The sequence below is a fragment of the Hakea prostrata genome, chromosome 10 (genome assembly GCF_041222555.1).
Source record: "Hakea prostrata isolate BN-2017 chromosome 10, UWA_Hpros_2, whole genome shotgun sequence".
Classification (NCBI taxonomy): domain Eukaryota; kingdom Viridiplantae; phylum Streptophyta; class Magnoliopsida; order Proteales; family Proteaceae; genus Hakea; species Hakea prostrata.
Genome location: NC_142609.1, coordinates 1683240 through 1707962, shown reverse-complemented (window position 1 = coordinate 1707962; position 24723 = coordinate 1683240). Strand labels below are relative to the sequence as shown.

At 40.1% G+C, this 24723-nt stretch overlaps 1 protein-coding gene across 1 annotated transcript; it reads left to right on the top strand.

Annotated features, from left to right (window-relative positions):
• Positions 1-741: 741 nt before the first annotated feature.
• LOC149001382 (uncharacterized) lies at positions 742-23380 on the top strand. Its single transcript, XM_089139001.1, has 8 exons — positions 742-1302; positions 1908-2276; positions 2370-2629; positions 5286-5427; positions 5686-6057; positions 6235-6366; positions 20407-20535; positions 20655-23380. The coding sequence occupies exons 1-8, from the start codon at positions 1159-1161 to the stop codon at positions 22989-22991; spliced, it is 3885 nt and encodes a 1294-aa protein (XP_088995127.1). The 5' UTR covers positions 742-1158; the 3' UTR covers positions 22992-23380.
• Positions 23381-24723: the final 1343 nt, after the last annotated feature.

The following is a 24723-nucleotide window of genomic DNA, read 5'->3' as shown; positions in this document are numbered from 1 at the left end:
CACCCAAAAAAATGAAAAAATCTTAAATTGGAACAAAATCTCCATAAGCCCACTAGACAATTAGGGTTTTCTTTTGCGATCTTCTATAGTTAAATGCTGCATGAGAGTCATTTGTAGCAAGGCATACACGACTAGTAGAAGGAAGAACCGAGTGAGCACACTTGTAGAGGACAATGGTAGGAGCATTACTTTGTATTGACTAGCTTGACAGGGTAGACGTGGTGTATTGTTGCTAATGACCAAGCAGGAAAAGAAAGGTTACGGGTAATGAATCGTCATTGTCCTACACCGGTCCCGATCTCTTAACCAGTGAGATTTAAAGTTGGTAGAGGAGAGAAAGGAAATGATAAAGGAGGAATTTCAATGACTCTTTATTAATGAGATTAAATTGATAAAATTAATCATATTAGCTAGATCTTCCGTTGAACACAGTCACAAATTCATGAAGAGATAGATGGAAATTAATATGTCAAAAATAGACACCATACAATTCTACATAACTTTTTATTTTTTATTTTTAACAAACTTACCTTTTTTTCCGAATAATAGAAAAGAAAATTTTAATTTTTGTGCGTGCGAAAGAAAAGGTGAAGATTTTGAGTTTTCAAAGGAAAGAGGTGTGATCATCATTACATGCGTGGGAACATAAAAATTTCATCATTTCATCCATCATATTTATTCATAGAACAAATAGTTAATGAAAATTATTTTGACCTTTATGTCCCATTTTACCAGTAGTCCTTATTAGAAACCAAAGCCCTCTGTTTAACTGCACACCCACGATAGGGGGCATTCGCTGTTGAGTCTCTCTCTTTCTCTCTCTACACAGCAGAACACAAATACAAAGCAACAAACCTCATCAACAAAAACAAACCCCCATTCGGAGCCTCTGATTTTTTCCCGATCATCCGATCTCATAAAAACGTCGCATTCCAATTACGAAACAATCACGATTGAGTTCCCGATCGATTTGTTTAGAATTGATAGGAATTATATTCGATCTTCATCGCGTAATCCCGAGTGAATCGCGCATTTTGGTATTGGATTGACATCGGTGAAGGTCTTCCGATCGGATTTCGATCTATGTTAGATGTTGAATCCGATGGAGTTGAAGGAGGGATGGAAGGACTGAGCCAAGGATCTTAAACAAGCCTGAAGATGCCCGGTTTAACGCACAGAAATGCTCAATTCAGCATTGCTTCGTCTACGAAATATTCGTCTTCCTGTTCCGGTGGATCTATCTCGGCTAATGGAATCTGGTCGAACCTTGGCGATGACGTCACCTTCGATCAGCTGCAGAAGGTACTGGTAAAACAAAATATATTCTCGATCATCAGGATTGTTGTTTCAGTTAAATTTGTGTATCGTTTTAGTATTTTATGGGTATAGGTGTGAATTAAAGTTGAACGCATTCGAATTGGACTCTTGACTTCAAATGACGGAGTCAGTGTGTTCTTTCAGCTTTTGGCATGCTTGGTGGCCTGATGGTCACCTGGAAGAGTTCTTTTTCGTTAGACTTTCTTTGAGTTTTCTGATTGTCAGATACCGTTTGGCATATTTACATACACACATTGGGAGCTTCCTCTGGTTCTCTTTTACAGCGATGCGATATGACGAAACATTACCAGAGGAAGGAGGCATGATACAATCACAAATTATTCCTATATTCGCAAAACCTCCCCCTCCCTTGTTGCTTGTATAGCTATCCCCTTAATATGCTATGCCACAAGATAAAATTGCAGCTGCAACTAGCATTGGGAATAGCAAGACTGTAACGATTAACACACAGCTAAAGTAGATGAATTGAAGTTCACTTAGTTTTGCCACTATCTTCTTTTACCTAATGGAGAACTCATGAAAGAAGCCCATTTTATTCTGACTATATGTTTCCTGTACTTGTGATGTAGTTCTGGAGTAGCCTGACACCTCAAGCTCGCCAGGAGCTCCTGAGAATTGATAAGCAGACACTATTTGAGCAAGCTCGTAAGAGCCTTTACTGCTCTAGATGCAACGGGTTGCTGCTTGAAGGTTTTTCACAGATTGTCATGTATGGGAAGTCTTTGCAGCAGGAAGGTGCAGTAGGGAACCAACCCGGTAATAGAGGAGCCCTAAAAAGCCAGTACGATAATGGGGGCAATGTAATGCCTTCAAACTGTCAGGATGATGTTCAAGACCCGTCTGTTCATCCTTGGGGAGGTCTGGCTGCGACAAAGGATGGATTATTGACTCTCTTGGACTGTTTCCTAAGTGCAAAATCACTCAAGGCAATCCAGAATGTAGGTTTAGTGAATCTTGATGAACCATTTCTATACCTGTTTTATTTGGTTGTTGGTCTTTTTTGATTGATATAGACTTCCTTCTTATTCCAGGTATTTGACAGTGCTCGTGCAAGAGAGCGGGAGCGTGAAATGCTCTATCCTGATGCTTGTGGTGGTGGAGGCCGGGGATGGATAAGCCAAGGAACCGCTAGTTATGGCAGAGGACATGGAATAAGGGAAACATGTGCTCTTCATACTGCCAGAGTTTCTTGTGACACACTGGTAGATTTCTGGTCGGCCTTAGGGGATGAGACTCGGCAGTCTCTTCTACGGATGAAGGAAGATGATTTTATCGAGCGGCTCATGTACAGGTGGGCTTTTGGTCTGTTATTTAATTGGCTATTATTTAGTGCTTCATGTCAATTAAGGTTTGCATGTGATGGGCAGTGGTGTTCAGAAAGTTGTGGAAGTTTAGCTAATTAGTTCTGACCATTGTTATCAAGGTGCTAGTTACTAACACATTGGAGAAGGTTAAAATACAAAGTGAAAGCAAATAAGCGAGCAAGGTTACCAATGCATCCAGTCCATGAAACTGCCTGTGGTTCTGACAATGATTATATCTTCTTCATAGCCTTGGGAGAGCTTAGTATTTAGAGGATTTCAAGGTTATGGTAACAGCTATCCAGACAGATTTCCCAGCACCTAGCATTCTTTAATAGATAATTTTTTTTTTTTGGATGAATAAATAATATATTAAAGACAACAAGCAACACAATAAAGGAAGAATACAAAGGAGTTGAAAGAAGAGAAGGGGGGAGGAGCAAAAAGTTCAAGGGGGGGACATGAGAGCAGCTGAGACCCCAGAAACTAACAATTAACCTATTTATGGGGTTGTCAGCAACAGGGGATGGGGGAGGGAAAGCAATCTAGAAAAAACATCAAAGTAGATGGCTTTCCAAATCAAGTCTAAGGATTGAGATTTGGTGGTCCATCTTCTAAGATTGCGCTCCCACTAAATGTGATGGGTGGCGGCACTAAAGACTAGCTTGCCCAGACGATTGCAAAGGGAGTGGCTGGAAAAGTTCCTCGAGATCCAAGTCCAATCACGAACAAACCCATGTGAGCGTCTCAAGCGGGGCCAAATGGAAGCAAGGGCTCTATCCTAAAGGGGACATGAAAAGGGGCAGGAGAAGAAAAGGTGATCAATGTCTTCTGAACCATTCCAACAAATGATACAGTTAGGGTTGGCGGGGATATGGCGGCTGATGAGGAAAGATTGGGTAGGGAAAGCAAGGTTGAGAGCTCTCCAAAGGGTGAGGGAATGACGGGGGGATGTGACCTTTGAACCATACCAAACGGGGCCAAGGGACTGGGGGATGAGGGGAGCGGAGGAGGTTCCATGCGGAGGAAGTGGTAAAGGATTTGGAAGGCAAAGGGGACCAAATGGTGGCATCTCAGGGCAGGTTAAGGATGGGGGGAGAGCATTCCAAACTTGTGTGAGACTGAGATGGGGGGAGGGGACCAGGCCCCTTGGGAGATGAAGATGTCAAGGGTGGCAGTCTTAGGAATGCGAGTCTCATAGACTATGCAAGAACCAAGAAAGGTGTAGAGAATGCCCAATTGATGCCAGGGGTCTAGCCAGAAAATGGTGGAGGAGCCAAGCGAGACTTGGATAGAGATGGCGGAGAGAGCGCGGGGATGAAGGAGAAGAATCTTCCTCCAGATCCAGGAAGGATTCAAAGGGCAGGAAGCAGTCCAAAAATAATCCTGTTTAAGAATGTAAGAATAGACCCAGGAGACCCAAATAGAGTCATGCTTTGAAGCAATCTTCCAAATGAGTTTAAGGAGGCAGGCCAAGTTAACGTCGAGGATGCGATTGATGCTCAGGCCACCCTCAGATTTGGGACGGCAAACCTCGGCCCAAGAGATGGGGCGAAGGAATCTGCAAGATTCTTGACCTTTCTAGAGAAAAGCACAGAAGAGGGATTCCATGGACTGGATGATGGATTTGGGGATGGAAAAGATACCACTCCAATAAAGGTAAGAAGATTGAAGGACAGATTGAATGAGCACTACTCTTCCAATTTATATTAGAACAAGGATTTGTATGACAGAGCAGTTAGGCAAGTATTTAGCGAATACCTAGTTCTGATTGGAGCACCGCTAGAAGGTCTTAATAAGAATAATAATGATTATAATATATGAATAGAATTAGGTGCAAGGTGAACCTATCTGGCTTCTGCTACGTTTTTAAAGCAATATGTCAAGTTCTTCTCTTCCCCACCCCTGAAAAATAGAAGGAGAAGAAAAAGGGCTTTGAGTTCTCCACCGTTGAGGGATATTTTTCCGGAATGTGTTTCTAGAAAAATAAACCTGCTAGTCACTTTTCTATTTTCTTACCATTGTTGACCATATGCTGCTGTATTTTCTGACGTGACCATCAATAAAGTAAATACCTGGATTTGTATGCTTTTTTTTTCCGGGATTATTCCCAGTTAGTATAAAGTTTTAAAATTGGCTTACTGTAACCATAGTGATATTGATGTGCATAATTTGCAGTCAGTAGCTAGAAAAAATATTTGTTTATTTGGAAGAGTCATGCTGTTAAACTGTCCGCAATTCCTTCTCATTCTATTCCACTACTTGGATAAGAACTAAATATATTATGTATTGCCAAATTTTCTTGAGTTTGGGATAGTTAGACAATTATGTATGTCTTAGAGAAAACTCATGATTGTGGTACTTCTAGGGAGAACAAGTTACTGGCTTTTGCAGTTTGTCCTGCCAAATTGCTGTCTTATTCAGTCTCTTATTTTTGGTGGCAAGAGATTGGATACAGTAAATATTTTTTAATAGGCTGGTGAACACCAAGTTTGTTATTGGGGCATCAGACTCTGCCCTTCGTCTAAAAATAAAATTGGAGTCTATGATTTTGTCAACTTCCTTATCTGGAATGTATCGTGTTTTATGCGTAGTCTCATGGTAGATTGTTGTCATGGTCTTAAGAATTCAATGTTCATGTCACAGGTTCGACAGTAAAAGGTTTTGCAGAGATTGTAGACGGAATGTTATTCGCGAGTTCAAGGAGTTGAAGGAGCTGAAGCGCATGCGGAAGGAACCTCACTGTACCAGTTGGTTTTGTGTTGCGGACACGGCCTTCCAATATGAGGTGCTTTACAGAGCAGATTTCTGCAACATGTTTATTTTTTCCTCCTTTCCATCAATTGTGGGTGGTTCCTGGTTTCTTTTCCATGTTGCTACTTTTTGGTGTTTCCAGTAAAGTACATTTTGTTGGACTCTTATGCACTGCCTCTACTTAGAGTTTTTCTTTTTAACTATTGAGGAACTTGTCGGAATTGTTAGATTTTGTCATGATGTTCTCACTTCTCACCAGTGGAACCTGAAGCCATGCTTTAATTTCCCGTAGGTATCAGCTAACACTGTCCAAGCTGATTGGCACCAATCCTTTATAGACACTGTTGGAACATACCATCACTTTGAATGGGCTCTTGGAACTGGAGAAGGAAAATCTGACATTATGGAGTTTCAAGATGTTGGTATGGATGGACGTGTTAGAGTGGATGGCCTGGACCTTGCTGGTCTGAGTGCATGTTTTATCACTTTGAGGGCTTGGAAATTAGATGGCCGTTGCATGGAACTTTCTGTTAAAGCCCATGCACTGAAGGGTCAACCATGTGTCCATCGCAGGCTTGTAGTTGGGGATGGATTTGTAACAATAACGAAAGGAGAAAGCATCAGGAGTTTTTTTGAGCATGCCGAAGAAGCTGAAGAAGAAGAGGTGATTCTAAGGCTTACATTTGCTGATTTTCTATCATATTTGGTTAACCTTAACTTTAGGTTCTTTAACCCCCCCCCCCTTTTTTTCTCATGTTGCTTTCTTTTATGAAAATGCACGTATCCTTATAATGTTTGACAATTTTTATGTTCCTGTGGATGTTGTCATTTGTACATGCAGGATGATGATTCCATGGATAAGGATGGAAATGAGCTGGATGGAGAAAGCTACCATCCTCAAAAGCATGCAAAGAGTCCGGAACTTGCTCGAGAATTTCTTCTAGATGCTGCTACTGTTATATTCAAAGAACAGGTATGTTGTATTCTACACAAAAGTGTATGCTTGTTTGTTGTTGCTCTTTTACCTATACATTTAAACTTATGGAAGAAGGTTTTCTGTGTGGCCACCTAGACAGGCTGGTAGAAAAAAAGAAGGGGGGGGGGTTGGGGGTTAACTGCCCCATCTCCCATGAAATGAAGTAACGATCATCCTGTTGATGCCTCTGCATGTGCTGCCAGGGGCCACGCTCCCCGAACAAAGGACTCCTCAACTAAAATTATATCTTTCATTAACTTCTTCTGCTGTGAAAAGAAGTTTCATTTATATCTGCTTAAGCTTAAAGCTGAATAAGCCAATATCTGATTGTCTAGTTCCTCCCATTCCCATGATGGCTGGGTGATGGTATGTTAAAGTTGATATGCATGTTGCTTTCTTGAAGCTACTCGACTATACCAAACCCTACTCCAATTAGATGGAGCTGATTAGAAAAACCCTCTTCTTCCATTTCATCCTACTTATTATACCCAATTTTTATTTTTATTTTACCTTGTTGGGTCTTAACAGTGAAGTATCTTGGAAACATCCATACTTCTGTAAGTTTTTGCGGTTTTTTTCTTGGGTGAGTAAAAATATATTATAAATGCAGGGAAAGAACAAGAAGCACCCCAAGGGGGGAGAAATACAAGGGGGGAGGTGGACCTCAGAAAACAATGGCAATCCAATGGTGCTCAATCTCGAATGGTTGAGGGCCTTGGGGCCAGATGGAGGTAAGGGCTCTCAACTAAATGGATCTAGTAAAGCGCAGTCGAAGAAGAGTTGGGGGTATCCTCAAGGGAGGGGCAAAAAATGCAGGATGGGGGGCAGGTATCAAGTGACTAAAGAGGGTTCACCAAACTGTGAGGGAGTAGCGGGAACATGTCCAGAGAACCAAACCAGATTGTACCAAGGGACAGGGGGAAGGCTGGCGGATAAGATTCTAAACAGAGGCTGTGGTGAAAACACCCCTGTTGGTGGGAAGTTAGAGGAGCTTATCACTGGAGAGGGAGTATTAGGGCGAGGGGGAAGAAGGGGCCAGATCGTGTCCAGGTCACAGGGAAAGGGGGAGCCGAGAACCATAGAGAATGAAGAAAGAAAGAGGGGTGTTTTTGGAGATGCCAGAGAGTAGACATCCCCGGTTCCCACCACATGGTAGAGGATGCCAGAGGGGTGCCAGGGGTCAAGCTAGAAGGAGATGTTGGAACCGTCGACAGTGGAGAGGGACAAGGCCAAGAGGGTGAAGGGCCAAGAGATTTCTCCAGATCTAGGAGGAAGAGTAGGGAGCACATGCAGTCTAGAAGGAGTCCCGCTTAAGGATGTAGTTGTAGACCCATTTACCCTCATGGCGTTCTCCTTTTAGAGATTTTTCAAATGAGCTTCAAGAGGTTGGCTATATTATAGTCCTTGATACGGTGAATGGTAAGACCACCTCCAGATTAAGGTCTACAGATTTTGGACCAAATGAGAGGGGGGGGGGGGGGATGAAGGAATCTATTGGCCCTTCCAAAGGAAGCTTTAGAATAGAGATTCTATGGCATGGATAGTAAATTTGGGGAGGGCTAAAACTCCACACCAGTAGATGTTGAAGGATTAGAGAATTGACTTGATAAGAACAAGTCTACTAGCATAAGAAAGGAGCTTGCCTTTCTAAAGTTGGAGTCTCTTGCAAATAAGGTCGAGCATGGGAGTGCAATAATGATCACGAGATGAGCTGGAAGAAGCAGAAGGCCAAGATGTTTAATAAGGAGAGAACCAAGAGAGAAACCAATGATGTGGATAAGAGAGGCAGTGAGAGAGTCAAAGACTAGAGCTTAGATTTGAGGAGGTTGGCCTGAAGATCGAAGAGAAACTCAAAAGAGTCAAGAGAGGCCATAATAGAGGAGAAGGATGAGGGGGTTTGCCTTACGAAAGATCATGGGATCATCTTCAAAAGCAAGGTGGGTGAGATTGGACGTGTTACATTTGGAAAGTGGGGAGATCTAGTTATTGTCAATTTTGGATTGGATATTATAGAAGAAGACCTCCATGGCTTGGGAGAAAAGGTAAGGCCGAGAGGGCAGGCTTGCTTCATTCTAACTTTGGAGGAGAAGAAGCTAGCAAGGAAGCCATTGACAAGCACGGAGAAGGAGGGGTGGAGATGCATTTGAGAATCTAATGGGAGAATTTGGGGGGAAATGCATTTGGTTTAGAACATTCTCTAAGAACTACCAATGTAGTGTGTTGAAGGCTTTATGGATATCAATTTTAAGAAGAGCAATAGTGGAGTTTTTCTTCTTGTTGATGGGTGTCGAATCCACTAAAGTTAATCCTTCTTTCAACTAAATCTGTAATAGCAATGAGTAGGGTCGAATCTACAGAGATTGGTGAATATTTATTCCTTGATAAAAATTGGGGGGGGGGGTTTTGAATCGAGAAACTAAAGAATAAATAAAACAAACAACGATACTGTAATTAACAAGAAAATTAGAATAACAAAAACTTTCAATCAAGATTTAATTTCAGTATTGATTCTTTTAATTGATCATTGACTCAAAAACAAAAACTTTAATGTCGGGTAGATTAGTTATGGTCATTGAGGATCAGTCCTCTAACAACCAATCTTTCCCTACTTCCTTGGTAACCTTTGGATCCATCCTTTAAGTTATTTCCCTAATCAATAAACATAACATTTGGATCTGTCCTTTGAGTTATGTCTATTAGTCACATCAAATATTAAAGACCCAATCTCTAGCCGCTAAACCCATTCAAGAATGCTATTTGTTACTTATATTAGAATAATCAATAAATAACTATTTGAATTGACTAACTATTAAATTAATCATCAAACAATAGGCCTCTTGTCTAATCTAATAACATAATGAACATGGAAAATGTATAAACACCTGAGAATTAAAGAGAACTAATTACCCAGAGTCTCACAATTGTCGAAAATCAAACTTCTATTAATCTTGATCGAAAGATAGAATTAGTAGACATAGGAAAAAAGAATAAAGAAATGAAAAAAGATACACCGTGCCCTCGTTTATGGCCTCCTCTTGTTGTGGTGTGTGATGTCTAATATTCGGAAATGCCTTCCTTCTTAGAGAGGTTTTCTGCCAATTCTGCATCCTTTCTAATTTTGTCATTTCTATTGTTCTCTTTAGCAATGCAATTCTTCCCAATTCAGTTGTTTCCTTTCTTCCTCCTTGCCCATTCAATGGTTTCTATTCTTCCTCCTTGCCTATTTAATTGTTTCCATTCTCCTTCTTGCCAATGCAATGGTTTCTAATTTGGTTCCTTTTCAATTCATCTTCTTCCTTAGATGTCCGATCGCAAGAGGGAACAAAATCTTCGTTAAATTGAGACATTTTATGAAATTCCTCTAGATTTGGACAAAATAAATCTCTAGCTTTGGACAAAACAAATCTCTAGCTTTGGATATAATCAAATCCTCCATCTTAATTTGGTTTTGGTTCTTTGATTTGATTTAAAAATGTGGTGCTGCAGTTTTAAATCACTCTTTTCCTGGACGTGATATCCAAACGCTCTAATATGTCTAGATAATAAAAATCCAAATAACAACCAATTAGTCTCATTTAAAATACAAAGGATTTGATATAATATTAAATATTAATGCAATTAAACTACCTATCAAATTCCCCCACACTTAAACCATTGCTTGTCCTTAAGCATTATTTTAAAAATTCTTCTCTTCTATGATTTCAAAAATAGATTGAACTTCAACTAAGACTCAACAATTTCAACTAAGCATTATTATTATTATTATTATTATTATTATTATTATTATTATTAATTTTGAAGCACTTTAAGTACAAGGTGCATTAAGTTTGGCAATACTTGCCCTTCCTTCTCCTCATTTATTGACATTTCATATCAGTAACTCATCCATCCTTTGATTTAGGTTCAACGGAATGAAAGGAACAAAAAAGATTAATAACGCTTATATGGTGGTGCATTATCAAAAGAAAAGGTCAAAGCTTAAAGGGGGCTCCTAAGGGCAATAATCAAGGATAGACTATCAAAATAAAGCTAAACATCGGTGAATCCTAGGTGCCCTTGTCATTTGTATGCATTTAATCCAATTATGTGATTTCAACATGCAAAACTAAACAAGTTCTTAGAGTATCCAACCATGAAAGATTATCACACAACCAAGAAAAATAGAGCAAAACCAATGATATATGCTCCTAGGCTCAAAAGCTCACAAAAACGGCTTGTGTATATAAATCTTTTGCATCTTTCCCTCTAAATCAGAAATCAAAACAGTCTTTCATTAACATGTGATTTCAAAGAATTTAATTGATCATGGTTCATCAAAATTGAATTCAACCTATAAATATTGGTAATGCAATCCATTGAACTCATAGAAAATGAAATATCATTAAAAAAATATATATGTGCAGAAAATTTACCCACCAAAAGCGTAAGTATAATCCTCTCCGCCACGGTTAAATCTAACAATGTTCTCATTGTTATGGAAATAAGAGAATCTAGGAATACTCCCCTGATATATAGAACAGTGGATTGAAGCTGAGCAATCAAGCGGGAAGTGTTGAGTTAAAACAATCTAGTCTTTAGAAGAATTTTATTTATTTATTTATTTATTTTTATATCTAACACTACAAAACAATAACGATTAACTACTGAAATCAATCAAAAGATTAAAAAAATAATAATAATAAAGTAAAGAAAATTGGGTTGCCTCCCGATAGCACCTTCATTTAATGTCTTTGGCTAGACATAATGTCTTTTCATTCCTTGCATTTTGGGATACCAAGCTCAATTTCAACATTATGCACTTGAAAAACTTCATAAAAAAGCCATTAACTTTGAATATTTTATTAGTGTCTTAACTTTGGATTTCAATTGCACCATGAGAGAATACATTAGTAACTACAAAAGGTCCTAACCATCTAGAACACAGTTTTCCTGGATATAATTTCAATCTAGATTGGTAAAACAAAACTTTTTGACCAAATGTAGAATGCTTACCTTGCAATTGTTGATCATGGAAAGCCTTTGTCTTATCTTTGTAAATCCTTAAATTCTCATAGGCATCATGCAAATTTCTTCCAACTCTTGTAACTGAAGCTTTTGTTGCTCTCCAACTTTGTCCATCTCCATATTGCATTGCTTCACAGCTCAAAATGCTTTATGCTCCATCTCTACAGGAACATGACAAGCTTTCCCAAACACTAAGCGGTAAGGGGACATATCTGTAGGTGTTTTGTAGGCTATCCGGTAGGCCCATAATGCATCATCAAGTTTTAAACTCCAATATTTTCGATTTGGATTTACCTTTTTCTCAAGAATGGACTTGACTTCTCGGTTTGACACCTCAGCTTACCCACTCGTTTGTGGATGGTATGCAGTGGAAACACGATGAGTGACATTATACTTGCGAAACAATACTTCAATCACTTTATTGCAGAAATGAGTGCCTCTATCACTAATCATTGCCTTAGGTGTGCCGAATCTGACAAAAATCTGAGACTTGACAAAATCCACACCACTAGTTCGGGTAGCTTTAGCTTTCACCCATTTTGAGACATAATCCACAACAAGAATTGTATAAAAAATTACGGAAAGAATTAGGAAAAGGAACTATGAAATTTATACCCCAAACATAAAAAATTTCACAAATAAGTATAAAGATAAGGGGTAATTGATCTCGATGTCCTAAGTTCCCAGTTTTTTTGGCAACACTCACATGATTTACAGAACCTATATGCATTATAAAGCAAAGTTGGCCAATATAACCCACATTCTAAGACTTTTCGAGCTATTATTTTTTGATCAAAATATCTACCACAAGCATATGAATGACAGAATTGTAAGATGGATGATATCTCTTATTGATGGACACATCTACGAATAATTAAATTTGAACATTGCTTCCAAAGGTAGGGATCGTCCCACACATAATATTTAACATCATTTTTTATTTTATCTTTTTGAGCTTTAGATAAATCCTTAGGTAGAGTTCTAGCAACTAAATAGTTAAACTATATTTGCATTCCAAGGAACCTTATTAAAGAAAAAGAGATGCTCATCTGGGAAGTTGTCTTGTAGTCGAGATGGGTCTTCACTTGAAGTCAATCTAATCAAGTGATCGGCAACTAAATTTTCAGCACCTTATTTTTCACGTATTTCCAAGTCAAATTCTTGTAACAAGAGTATCCAATGGATCAACCTCGGTTTCGCTTCTTTCTTCGAAAATAAATATTTAATATAAACAACCAATTAGTCTCATTAAAATACAAAGGATTTGATATAATATTAATGCAATTAAGCAACCTATCAGTTGTCAAAGCCTTTGAAAATCTCAGAGCGAAGGAGGATGTTGTCAGTGATTCTACGACAGAGAATAATAGACTAGATGTGGTTGGCTAGGATTTTGGAGATTAACTTATACACGAGATTACACAGGAAGATGGGATGAAAATCAAACAAAGTAAAGGCACTTTGGGGATTTGGGGATCAGGCAAAGAGAGGCTTGGCTGATAGGGATGATCTGGTTGGGGTTGAGAAAGAAACTTCTAATGGCTTCAATTAGATCAGCTTTCACAATTCCTTCACAGGATTGGTAGAACCCCATACTAAATCCATCTGGGCTGTTGCATGGGTGGGTTTGTGAGCATTGATGGAAGAGAGAATTTCTTCAGAGGAGGGATGGCTTGGAGGGAGTTTCAGTAGGAAGAGGGAACGAATTTATTAATGAGGACGGAGGGGGGAGGGTTGAAGACAGAGAAGAAGTGAGAGTTGGCTTCCTCTTTAAAGCCAAAGATAGAGGAGATGGGAGAGCCATTAGGACAGAGAAGGACGGATATAGAGTTAAAATTATTACGAGCTCTGAGGTATTGGTGAAAGAAGACCGAGTTTGAATCTCCCAATTCAAGCCATTTGATACAGAATTTATGGCGCAAGAAGATTTCTTCTTGGGAGATGATGAGGGTTAATTCGGTGGAGAGTCGTTTCTCCTCAACGGCAAGGAGAGGGTTGGAGATCTTGGATGGAGAAGAGATTAGCTCGGGTGGAGGAAATGCAAAGGAGACATTGCCATAGGTGGAGGTGTTCTAAATTTTGAGATCAGATTAGACAGTTCTCGACTTGGTAGGAAGGTAGAGAGAGGAGGAAGATGGGGGGGGGGGAGGTGCGCTTGGCCTAGGCAAAGGCAACAGAGGGGAAGAAGAGGGGATGAGAGGTCCATATATCGAAGTATTTAAACTGAAAGAGACAGAGAAGGATTTGGATATTGCAGGGACAATGGTCAGAAATGCCCGAGTGGGGGAAATCCGCAAAAGAGGCAAGGAAGAAAGCCAAGCTTCATTGAATTGACAAGAAAATGGTCAAGTTCGCTAGCAATATAGTTGGTTCCCAATTTTTGGTTTTGCCAAGTGAGGGGGGCCACTAGTCTAGCAGAGGTTGTCAATGCCAATGTCTTCAAGACAATCATTGAAGGTGTTAATTGTTAACAGCAATTAAGTCCGACAAGTTGCCACCAATTCTTTCAAAATAAAAGTGAACCGCATTGCAGTTCCTACCAATTCCTTAGGGATGGGAACCGGCAATAGGGGAGAGGTAGGAGAGGAGGGTCTAGATCGGTATGCAAATGTGGACACGAAAATGGTATGGTGCGGTTTCAGTTTTAGGGTATTGACTCAGTACCCTACCAGTATTGTACCGTTTTACACCTCTATGGAGGCAGGATCTTCATCTTGAGCAAAAAGCATATTTTTATATTTCTCTTCATGCAGATCTTCAACCTGATCTCCTTCCTTGTCTTTGCTAACTGGATCGTCGTCTTTAGAAAGCAAATCATCCAACCCTTCCAAGGAAATGTCAGGAACTTTTCAGGTAGAAAGGAGGTGCAGGCTTTCAATCACCAGAGGTGGAAAGTAAGAGAAACTAGGGCATGAGCTTGGTTTGGTGGTTAGGGTCCTGGAAATTCGTAGACAAGGATGCAGGAAAGTTGTCCATCAATTCTTGGGGTTCAGAGGAAGCAACTTTCTCGATTGAGGGAGCAAAATTGCAGGGGGCAGATTCTCCAAGAGAGCAGCAGTTAGGGTAGAGACGACGGTTGAAGGGATCACATCAGCAGCAGTAGCAGGCAGGACAGAACCAGTAAAGGCACAACAGTGGGGGTAGAATGCTTCCTTCTCCAGTGATGGTGAAGACGGATTACAACCTCTACGAGGCTCCTGAAGAGGACCAAGATGTGTTGGGAGGGGGGTTGGGTAATGGTGAACGGAGGGAAGGGGAAGAAGGGGAGGGTTAACGGTGGCAGTGGAGTGTTGAGAGGGTAAGGGAAGAAGGGGTTCATAGTTGGCAGAAGAAGAGGGGAGTTGCGAAGCGGATGGAGCATTAGCAGAGGCATCGAGAGGGTTGATGGGAAGGGGTGGCAAATAGGTTACAGGGCAGTCTGCAAGGGAATAACCGAAGACACGATAGGGGAGGCAATGTGGAGGGAGGTTTTCATACATGATTGGGTGATCAAATCCAAGACCCTATTCATTTTTTGCCAGAACTAAGAGAAGGAGAAATACCAGGCTACCAGCATCAAGTTCAACACAGATCCTAGCAAAGGAGAGATGGTCCCTTCCATTCTTGTGGTACTAGCATCCATATAAAGGGGTTTTCTTGGCAAGTGAACCAATACAGCTTAGATGATCTGGTTCCCAGTAATGAAAAGGCAGACCAGGTAAGGTGATCTAGATGGGAGTGGAAGAGAGGTCCAACTTTCTTAGTTGCAATTGAGGATCCCATTGGTGAAGAGCATTTTTGTACCCAACATCCAAGGTGCACCTTCAAGAGCATGGTTTTTTATGGATTCATCACTGAATTTGAAAACAAAGACACCATTGTTGAGCATGAAGATTTGGAGGGCTCCAAGGGCTTTCCATTGCTTTAAGAGAGAGGCAGGGAGAACATGGAGGGAGGAGAGCCTAAGAAATTACCTACCAAGCATGACATCCATTTAGCACATCCATTTAGCAATGCTGAGGTTCAAGCTGGTGGAGGGGAATAAGGCAAATGAGGTTGAGTCGCAAGTTGAAGGTTTAACATAGTGAAGGGCAAGGTCTAAGTTGGAGGCGGGGGAGAGGAGGTTGAGGAGAAAAAGGAGGTCCAGGGGAGATAGCCTGAGTAGAGATTCTTTTTTTTATTTGAGGGAGGGGAGGGAAGTCATCACCATAGAAAGGAATCTTACCTACAGTCGACGGGGAAGACCAAAGGAGTCTTCATCAATTTCGGAAGCAATTGTTCTGAGCTTCTTGTATCAGAGAAATTACTTGCACATCATCAAAATGAATCTATTCTCTTTTTTATTTGAGGGAGGGGAGGGAAGTCATCACCATAGAAAGGAATCTTACCTACAGTTGACGGGGAAGACCAAAGGAGTCTTCATCAATTTCGGAAGCAATTGTTCTGAGCTTCTTGTATCAGAGAAATTACTTGCACATCATCAAAATTTCATCAAAACTAGTTAAATTTTGGGAAATTTTCCATTTGGGGAACCTCAAAACCAAAAACTAGGGGGCCGAAAAAAAATCCCAAGTTTCGATCGAAACAGTCAAAATTTCGTCGAAACCTTGAAACCTGGTTCAACCCAGCTAGTTCATAAGAGAAAAAAAATTCCCAAATTTCATGGGAAATATGAGAAATTTCGTGGAAACCTGGGACTTTTTCCTGTAAGTTTGGTAGCTTTCCCAAATTTTTAATTTTTTTGTTTCTTTCATGTTTCCTCAAATACCCCCTCCATCAGGACTTCCCTTTCCAAATTGCGTATTCCCTTAGACTGGTTATCTTAGGCATATTGATGACCAAACTTATAAAGTTACAGTTCTCGATTACCTTGATAGTCATAGGCATAAAATGTCATGGGATGTCTATGTTCGTTGGTTGGAGGAGAGGATGTTACATGTATAGTACTACTCAGCTCACAGGATGGATCCACTCTTGGCACTCCTCTTGGCACTAAGTTGTACTTTTTTATTGTCAGCTACTTTGTATTTGATGTTTTGAAGTTAGAAATTATATATTGAATGTTATGTACTTAAGTAGTTAAGTTTATAGCGTACTTCTTAGACAACTCTACATTGATGTTATGTACATTGAATGACCCCCTAAGGTTTGCTTCATGTCATTTTTAGTCCAAATAAATGGACACTTTGCATTTGCCTCCCCTGAGGTATTCAATAAGATCAATTAAGGACAATTTATAATTTTTATGACCAAAATACCCTCACATCTATTCTACCGTAAGATTTGCATATTTTCTTCACAATTAAATCCAACGGTAAAAATCAAAAGAGTGGGGGTGTTTACTGGATTTACCTCCATTAGATTTTAGACACATGGATCATTTCAATCGGATGAACATAAATCCATCTGAAAAAATACACCAAGTCCCCAATTCTCTCTCATCTCCTTCATCGTCTCCATCTACAGTCCAGCTTCGCCCCATCTCTGCCTTTTTTTCCTCTTCAACTCCGGCAACAGCTGAATCAAGGTCTTCTTGTTTCATGCCGTTTATTTTGAGACCATTGATCCCAAAACCTTATCTTTTTCTGTCTAAAAGCAGACAAGCAAGTTCACAATAGTCAGATCCCATCTGCAACCTGCTCCTGTGACTCTGAGCGAGCTTGGGCGATCCCAAAATGAAAAAAAGGGTTGGATTTGCTTTCCCTCGTTAACAGGTTATATTGCCCACGTCCCCTTCACGAGAACGACCGGTTCCAACCCTCTCTGTGTTTCACACCCATCATCTGTTTGTCTTTTTGCCTCATCGGAATGTGTGTTTGGGTTCTCCCTCCTCCCCCTTGGCTCACCATGGAGGGGATCCCCGCTTTCAATGCCGTTGATTGAGCTACTACAGCCAATGCCTTAACAAGAAGGACTCTTAGTCGATGATTATCAGCTTTTCACTTTGATTAATGACAATCTCATCATCAGAACTTTCTTCAAAGCACTTTCAAACGTTAGAAAATGTTTGGAAATTGAGACGGAAAAAAAAAAAAAAAACGATAGAATAGAGGAGATCGACACGACGAACTAAGCCTGAACATCTAAATTCGATTCGTAAATTAATCATTTCTATTTAGTCAGAATAGCACGAAAACAATCTCTCATCTTATTTCCTAATTTCCAATTAGACGACAAATGGTCTAATGTATCAAATTCCCATTTTCTTTCAGAAACAAGTATTGGGGTTCTAAATCTAGGTTAGAACGGAATTAAAGCGAACACAACATGCCAAAGCAATTCAGAAACCTCATTAGCAGACCAGTCTGAGGACGACGAGTGGTTTCTAGCGGTAGCAAACGCCAGAAATATTCAATTCCAAAAAAGGTGTTCCGATCTCGCTGGAGTTGAAGAGAAAAAAAAGGTAGAGATGGTGGCACGCCGGACTGGAGACGATGAATGAGATGAGAGAAAATTGGAAATGTGTATTTTTAGATGGATTTATGTTCATCCGATTGGAATGATCCACGTGTCTAAAATCTAACGGTCAACTGGAGGTAATGGGAGGTTGTTAGTACAGGAGCGGATTCAGTAAACACCTCACTCTTTTGATTTCCTCTGTTGGATTTAATTGTGAAGAAAATATGCAAATCTTATGGTAGAATAGATGTGAGGGTATTTTGGTCATAAAAATCACAAATTATCCTTAATTGATCTTATTGAATACCTCAGGGGAGGTAGATGCAAAGTGTCCATTTATTTGGACTAAAAATGACATGGACCAAACCTCAGGGGGTCCAAATGAAAATTACCCTTGATTTTTTTAGCAAAATACAGCCAATGTGTTCTTTATACTCTAATTAGCTTAAATGCAGAGTCCCACCCTAAAATACTCCCTAAAACCTGTTGAAACTTCATATTGAAACTTGCACAAAAAAGTCCTTAGTTTCTTCGAAATTTCTCAGTTTCCCACCTAGGTTTCCCATTTCACCTGGTCGAAACTTGAGTTTTCCTCGAATTTTTTTCTATGGTTATATACTATATTGATGCTTTGGAAGTTGCAAAAAACTTTGTGTGCATAGAGCAATGAAATAAGTTCAATTCAAGTGATACAGTGGAATGTAACTCTTCAGAAACAGGGGTTTCCCATGCTGGCACCAGCAATGGTAGCACTACAGACAAATGGTGGTTATCTAATGCTTTCAATGAGAGGCAGTTTATTTACTTTCTCCTTGCTCACCATCAAGAGAAGATAAAGAGGAGGATGTCTCTAGATTGCTTACCTCCACCACTGCACATGGCTTGTAATGGTTGGGCTCTATTGCAGTCCCTTGCAAGGACTGTCAAACTTGAAACATCCCTTGTTATGCCATTTGACTACTACCATTGGATGCAGTTTTATATATATATCTTATTGTGGGCCTGTTTTTGCTATATATTCTTATGTTCTTTTGTTTTTAAGTATTTATTTGTAATGGGCTCAATCAGAAAGCCCAAATTTTAGGTCCAACGTATATGAAATTGAAATTAGTAATTTAATGTGCAATTAGTCAGAACCCATTAGCTAAGTTGAAAAGTTATCAAAAAATGTCCTAAGAGTAGGACATTGTCTAGAGGACATAAGGTTTATTTTCAGTCAGCTGCAGACTTTCTGAAGATAGAGAGTCTACATATGGAAGGGTGATAGAACCCTCACTAAACCCCCATTGATCCTTTACTTCTAACAAACAAATAGGAATTATCACTAGCAAGCTACTGAACTCAGAAACATAGATCAGCAGGACAATATTGAATTAACAGTCATCTTCATTAAGCAACACTGATGGGGTATAACTCCTGAATACAAACTGTAATTGTACCAACTGATAAGGACTGCTGAGATTAATAAAAACCAAATAAGAACTCAATAAACAAGAACAGCACCATAGCTATGCCATTCCCCAGAGGTTTCCCTCTCCCCAAGCACTCGCTTGCTTCCCTCTTTTCCTCCTCTCTTCCTCTCCCCCCACCTCATCCCTGAATTCTAACAAACTCCTACGCATAACAAACTCTTACACAATCAGCCACTCATCTGTTGCCACCTGGATTGTTCCTTCTGCTCCTCTGTTTACAGCAGGTTAGTGGTTGCTGTCCAATTGGATGCTGTCATCTGTCTTCTCCTCATTTGGATCCCCTGTAGCAGCTGTAGGTGATATTGCGTACTCCTTATTCCTTCGCTTGTACACCTTGGTTATTAGGGGCCTAGCAGAAGGGTTCCTTATCTTTTCAAGTTATTGTTTATTTAATTATTCGATTGCTTGATTCAGGTAGAAGTTTGTATTAGTTAGGCTTCGCTTTCTTCCCCTTTTCCTTTTTCCCTCTACTTTATACGTGCATCTGAAGGCTAGAGCTTGTGCACAATTTGAAATAATGGAATAGAGTTGATTTGTTTTTGAAAATTTGAGTTGGATGCTTTCTCTCCCGCACAATTGTTTCTTTCCTTTCTTCATGCTCTTTTCTCCTTGTTTTTGAAATAGGCTAGACCTCGTGCAAAATTTGAAATAATGGAATGGAGTTGGTTTGTTTTTGAAAATGTGAGTTGGATGCTTTCTCTCCACCACAATTGTTTCTTTCCTTTCTTCTCGCTCTTTTCTCCTTGTTCTCTTCTTTCCTGCCATGAGCAGATTTTCCATCATTTGATCTGCATCCGGATTTTGGGGAGCTAACAGGAAGGTGGATATTTGCTGATCAAATGGTTTTGACTACGTCTGAGATAGTCATAAGGCACTTTCTAGGTGAACTATAGACAGCCTCATGTGAGTGGGTCGTAACCAGAGGATACAGCCCATCAATGGCTAAAAAATATTGACAGGAGCTCCATTTTTTGCTGGAAAGCTAAATGGCGTGTAGAGATAACCCTACTCATCCATGTTAGAGGATAAAAGAATAAACATGTTGTGACAATGCTTCTTTTGAGTGTATTTTGGTGACTAAAATATAAGAGAGTCATGTACAAAAGAGCTTTACTGAAATGCAATTTCCTAGTTTTAGTCAATTCAACAAGTTCGTAGATAACTCTGAACTGTTCCTTATCAGGTGGAAAAGGCTTTTAGAGAAGGAACGGCACGTCAAAATGCCCATAGCATATTTCTATCTCTTGCCCTAAGATTGTTGGAAAGGCGTATCCATGTTGCATGCAAAGAAATCATCACCTATGAAATGCAGGTAGTTTCATACTTCATTTTTAGAAAGATTTCCTTTTGGGATGTAAGCGTAAGCAAAAATGAGCAGAACTCTCTCATTTCATAAGAGATCCTTGCTTGATGCTCCATTTGTCTCTACAGACCAAGCTTCTGGAAGAAGAAGAGAAAGAAAAGCGCGAGGAAGAAGAGCGGAAGGAGAGGAGGAGAGCGAAAGAAAGAGATAAAAAATTGAGAAGGAAAGAGAGATTAAAAGGGAAAGAAAAGGATAAAGAAATGAACTGTGTTGAATCAAAGAAAACTCCCCTGAATCTTGATATTTGCACAGAAGAACAATCAGCAGTTGGTGAGGAGTCATCAACTAACAGTATCAATTCTGGAGATTCAATCGGTGACACTGTAGATGGTTCAATAGCTGATCCTCCTCAAGAATATCAAGATGATCAGTTCTCATATGATGGATGTGTGGATCTGACAATGCTGAATTACAAAGATGACTGCATAAGGCCTATGTATAACACTTCAGATGGCGAAGTCAGTGTTAGGGATGGAAATGGTTTGTTTACAATTGAGCAATCAAAATCTTCTCAGCGGAAGCTGAGTTACAGGAGAGAATGTCAGTTGGATCCAGCTTCCAAATCATGTGATAGAGGCCGTACACCCATTACCAGTGTCGATGGGCCTCAACTTGATGAACTTGACACTAGACTACCAGTTGCACATGCAAAAAATCCAGCCAGATGCAACAATGGGAATAGGCAACCAAGATTTAATCCTTTGAAGTCCGACAGCAGAAACTGTCTTCTTAAATCTGGTGAAAAGTATCAATCTTCCAACAGGATGCGTGATAGATATGACTTCCGATCCTGTGGCTGTAATCAAAATAATGGCTACAGATCGAAGGTATGTCAACACATCCCTGTCATCAGATCATGCCGGGAAGTCAAAACTGGGAACAAGTTAGACTCTTCATCAGATATATCCAGGTCATTCTCTCGCAGTAACAAGTACAGTAATGGATGTCACATATCGGATAATTATGGAATTCCAAAAGGGAAGGTCACTCCAGGTAGAGATTTTCTACATACCAAAAAGGTCTGGGAGCCACTTGAATCACGGAAAAAGTACCTTCACAACAATCCAGAGTCTGAGGTTTCCTTGGGATCTACTCTAAAGGTTGATGAATGTGAGGAAGGTGGATATAAAGAAGTTAGTCTTGTGCAGCAACAACCAGATAACCCTCTGGAGCTACCCAGTGAAGCATGCTCGTCTAAACAATCTGAAAATTCCAAAAATGCTGTTGGTTTGGATTATTTCACCAGTCTAAAGGATGATACCGGGAATAAATCACAAATTGCCGATCAGGGCATGGAGAAGGACAACCAAAAGGGATTTACTTTGGGAGACAAATCTCCATATTACTCAAAGGATGTTGCTTCCAGTTCAGACAACTGCTCTTCATGTCTCAGTGAGGGAGACAGCAGTTCGGCCTCTTCAAATATTCAAAATGTGGAATCTTTGCCTACATCAGATTCCGAAGATGCCAGCCAACAATCAGAGGGAAGAGATGCTTCATCATGTGGTCAAAATGGTTTTCTTGAATGCCAGGATGTGGGGGTAGACAACAAGCTGAATGCTGACAGAAGGGAGTCTCATATGAACAAGAAAATTGTGGGAGTTCCAGAAGCTACCTGCATGTCAAGAGGCAGTTTTCCTGGAGATCTGCCCATAAAAGATGCTCACAATCCTGATGGTGGTAGAGTCGCCATGGATATTGGAACTCAACAACACCGTGTACCACCACTCATCAATAATGGGAACCTACATTACCCTGTGTTTCCGACACCTTCAACAATGGGGTACTACCATCAACATCCAGCTGCTTGGGCAGGAGCTCCTGCAAATGGGCTACTTCCGTTTTCCCAACCAAACCGCTATCTCTTTACAAGTCCTCTTGGGTATGGCCTATCAGCAAACCGACCTTCGCACTTCTGCGTGCAATACAGTGCTCTACAACCTTTAGCACCTCCTGTACTTAATGTTGGCCAACTTCCGGTGTATCAACCTGTTAATAATGGCAATGGCTTGATGGCTGTGGACCAGAACCAGAACTCTAGATTATTTGTTGAACAAGAAGCGGCCAAGTTAGATGATGCAGTGGTAAGTCCTCTTGGGAGGTCAGCTCCAAATGGCCAGACTCTACTGGAATCACCATCTCATGGGGAAGAAGAACACCATGGGCACTCTGATAAATTGCCTAATGATGGTACAAACTTCTCATTGTTCCATTTTGGTGGGCCAATAGCTGTGGCAACAGGACATGATTATAAACCGAAGTCCTTGAAAAGGGGAACTTCACAGGATCTACCTCCGAATTCAGCAGCATGTCCTACTCATGTTGATACTTGCGGTAAGGAGACAGCTGTCGAAGAATACAGTTTGTTTGCATCTAGTAATGGAACAAGGTTTTCATTCTTCTGAAATGGTTACAAGAAGGTGCAAGGAGGCGGCTGCAAGAGAATGTGGTCCCCTTCCCCTTTTTGGTTGTAAAAGATTGAGGTTGTAATTCCATTGACAATAATCTTTTTCAAGAATCCCAATTTTAGATTATATTTTGTAATTTCAATTGTCTTATTGTTTTTCCCCCATGTAGAGAAAAATATTGCGAGAATGGTAAATTGGTTGATGGTTTTTCTGTATGAGGCAAGCCTTCTACTACTAATTAAGGTATCTGGTGTATGGTGAGTGATTCTCTGTTCATGAAGTACTTGGGATTCAGGAACCACTTTTATTCACAACTATACAAAGCTCTTTTTTTATTGACGATTTGGGTGAAATTCTGGCTCACCCACATTTGAGGCCAATGGATTTTTTTTTTTTCTTCTTTTCTTTGAATCACATATTGCTTTGAAAACCAATTAATTCCAATGGATCAATATCAGTGGTCAGACAGTACGAATGTTCTGTGCAGATCTAATTACTATTCCAAAGTTTGAGAGCCACAATAACCACTTTTAGAACAGGAAAATGAATTTTTCCTTACGAATTTACTTTGAAGACTTTTTTTCACAAAGCTGAAATGGAATTGTTTGATTGAATGGTGTTTATGAATGGTGTCTACTTGTTATGCATGTTTTTGAGAAAACAAGAAGCAAAGACATGGGATGGATAGAGCGTGGAACTCAGAAACTGAAAGTCTGAAATGATTAGAAAACCTCTATTTGCTTGAGATGGTAGGCTACTTTTCCATGAATCAAGTTTGCTTAGATGGCTAGTTTTCGATGAAGTAAGTTTGCTTCCAACCCCATTGGGGACTTTTGTTGAAAGATTGAGAACGAAGCTGTTAGGGAGGTACTGGGGAAGAAAAATAGCACCCTTGAACTCGGTAGACTTCTCTATTTTCCTGAAACCTTATTTCTTAATACTGTTTAGTCTCAGAATGGAGACTTTTTAAGTAAGATCCGCTTCTTGAATGATTTGTTTGAATCCTGTTAAATCCGCCAAAAGATTGATGATTTTGACTAGATGGATTTGATGTTCTAAGCATTTGCCCTACAACAAAAAAAGAATGGAAGTGTCATCAGAACAAAATAAACAGGAGATATTCAGAATTTGTGTGTGTGATACCTTGACGCCCTTGAATTTATTCAGCTCCCTCGCTCTTGACAGTTGCCAAGGCATTCCATATCCAAATCTCTTAATGAACAACCATGTAATGGTTTACCTCTGACGGAACCCCACTCCATGGGATGTTGCTTCAGTCTGTAGCAATGAACTGCTTACGGTCAGGATCCAAAGTTGTGGTTGAGATTCGATCTTGATCACCTTTTTTTCTTTCACTATGTGCAAGCTAGAGCTTGTGGGGAGTCACTTCCTTTCGGTATGCCGCAAAAAGGTTCAAGAAGCATTCCATCCTTTGGGCTGAGCTTCCCCCAGTTCGTCCATCATGGACCGACAAACAAGTCGACCACAACTTTAGATTTCGATCATAAACATCTCAGTGCTGATGCTGTGTATTAATTGCACAGGACTAAAGCACAAACACTCCATGTACCTCAAATACATCAGAGCTTAAGAATCAGTTACAATTTGAACCCCCCCCCCCAAAAAAAGGGAAAACTCTGGCCATCGCATGAATAAGCACGTCTGAATTGCCAATTTGTTGAAATTTAACTGTTAATTCAAAATAAATCATGTATCATGTGGTTAAATT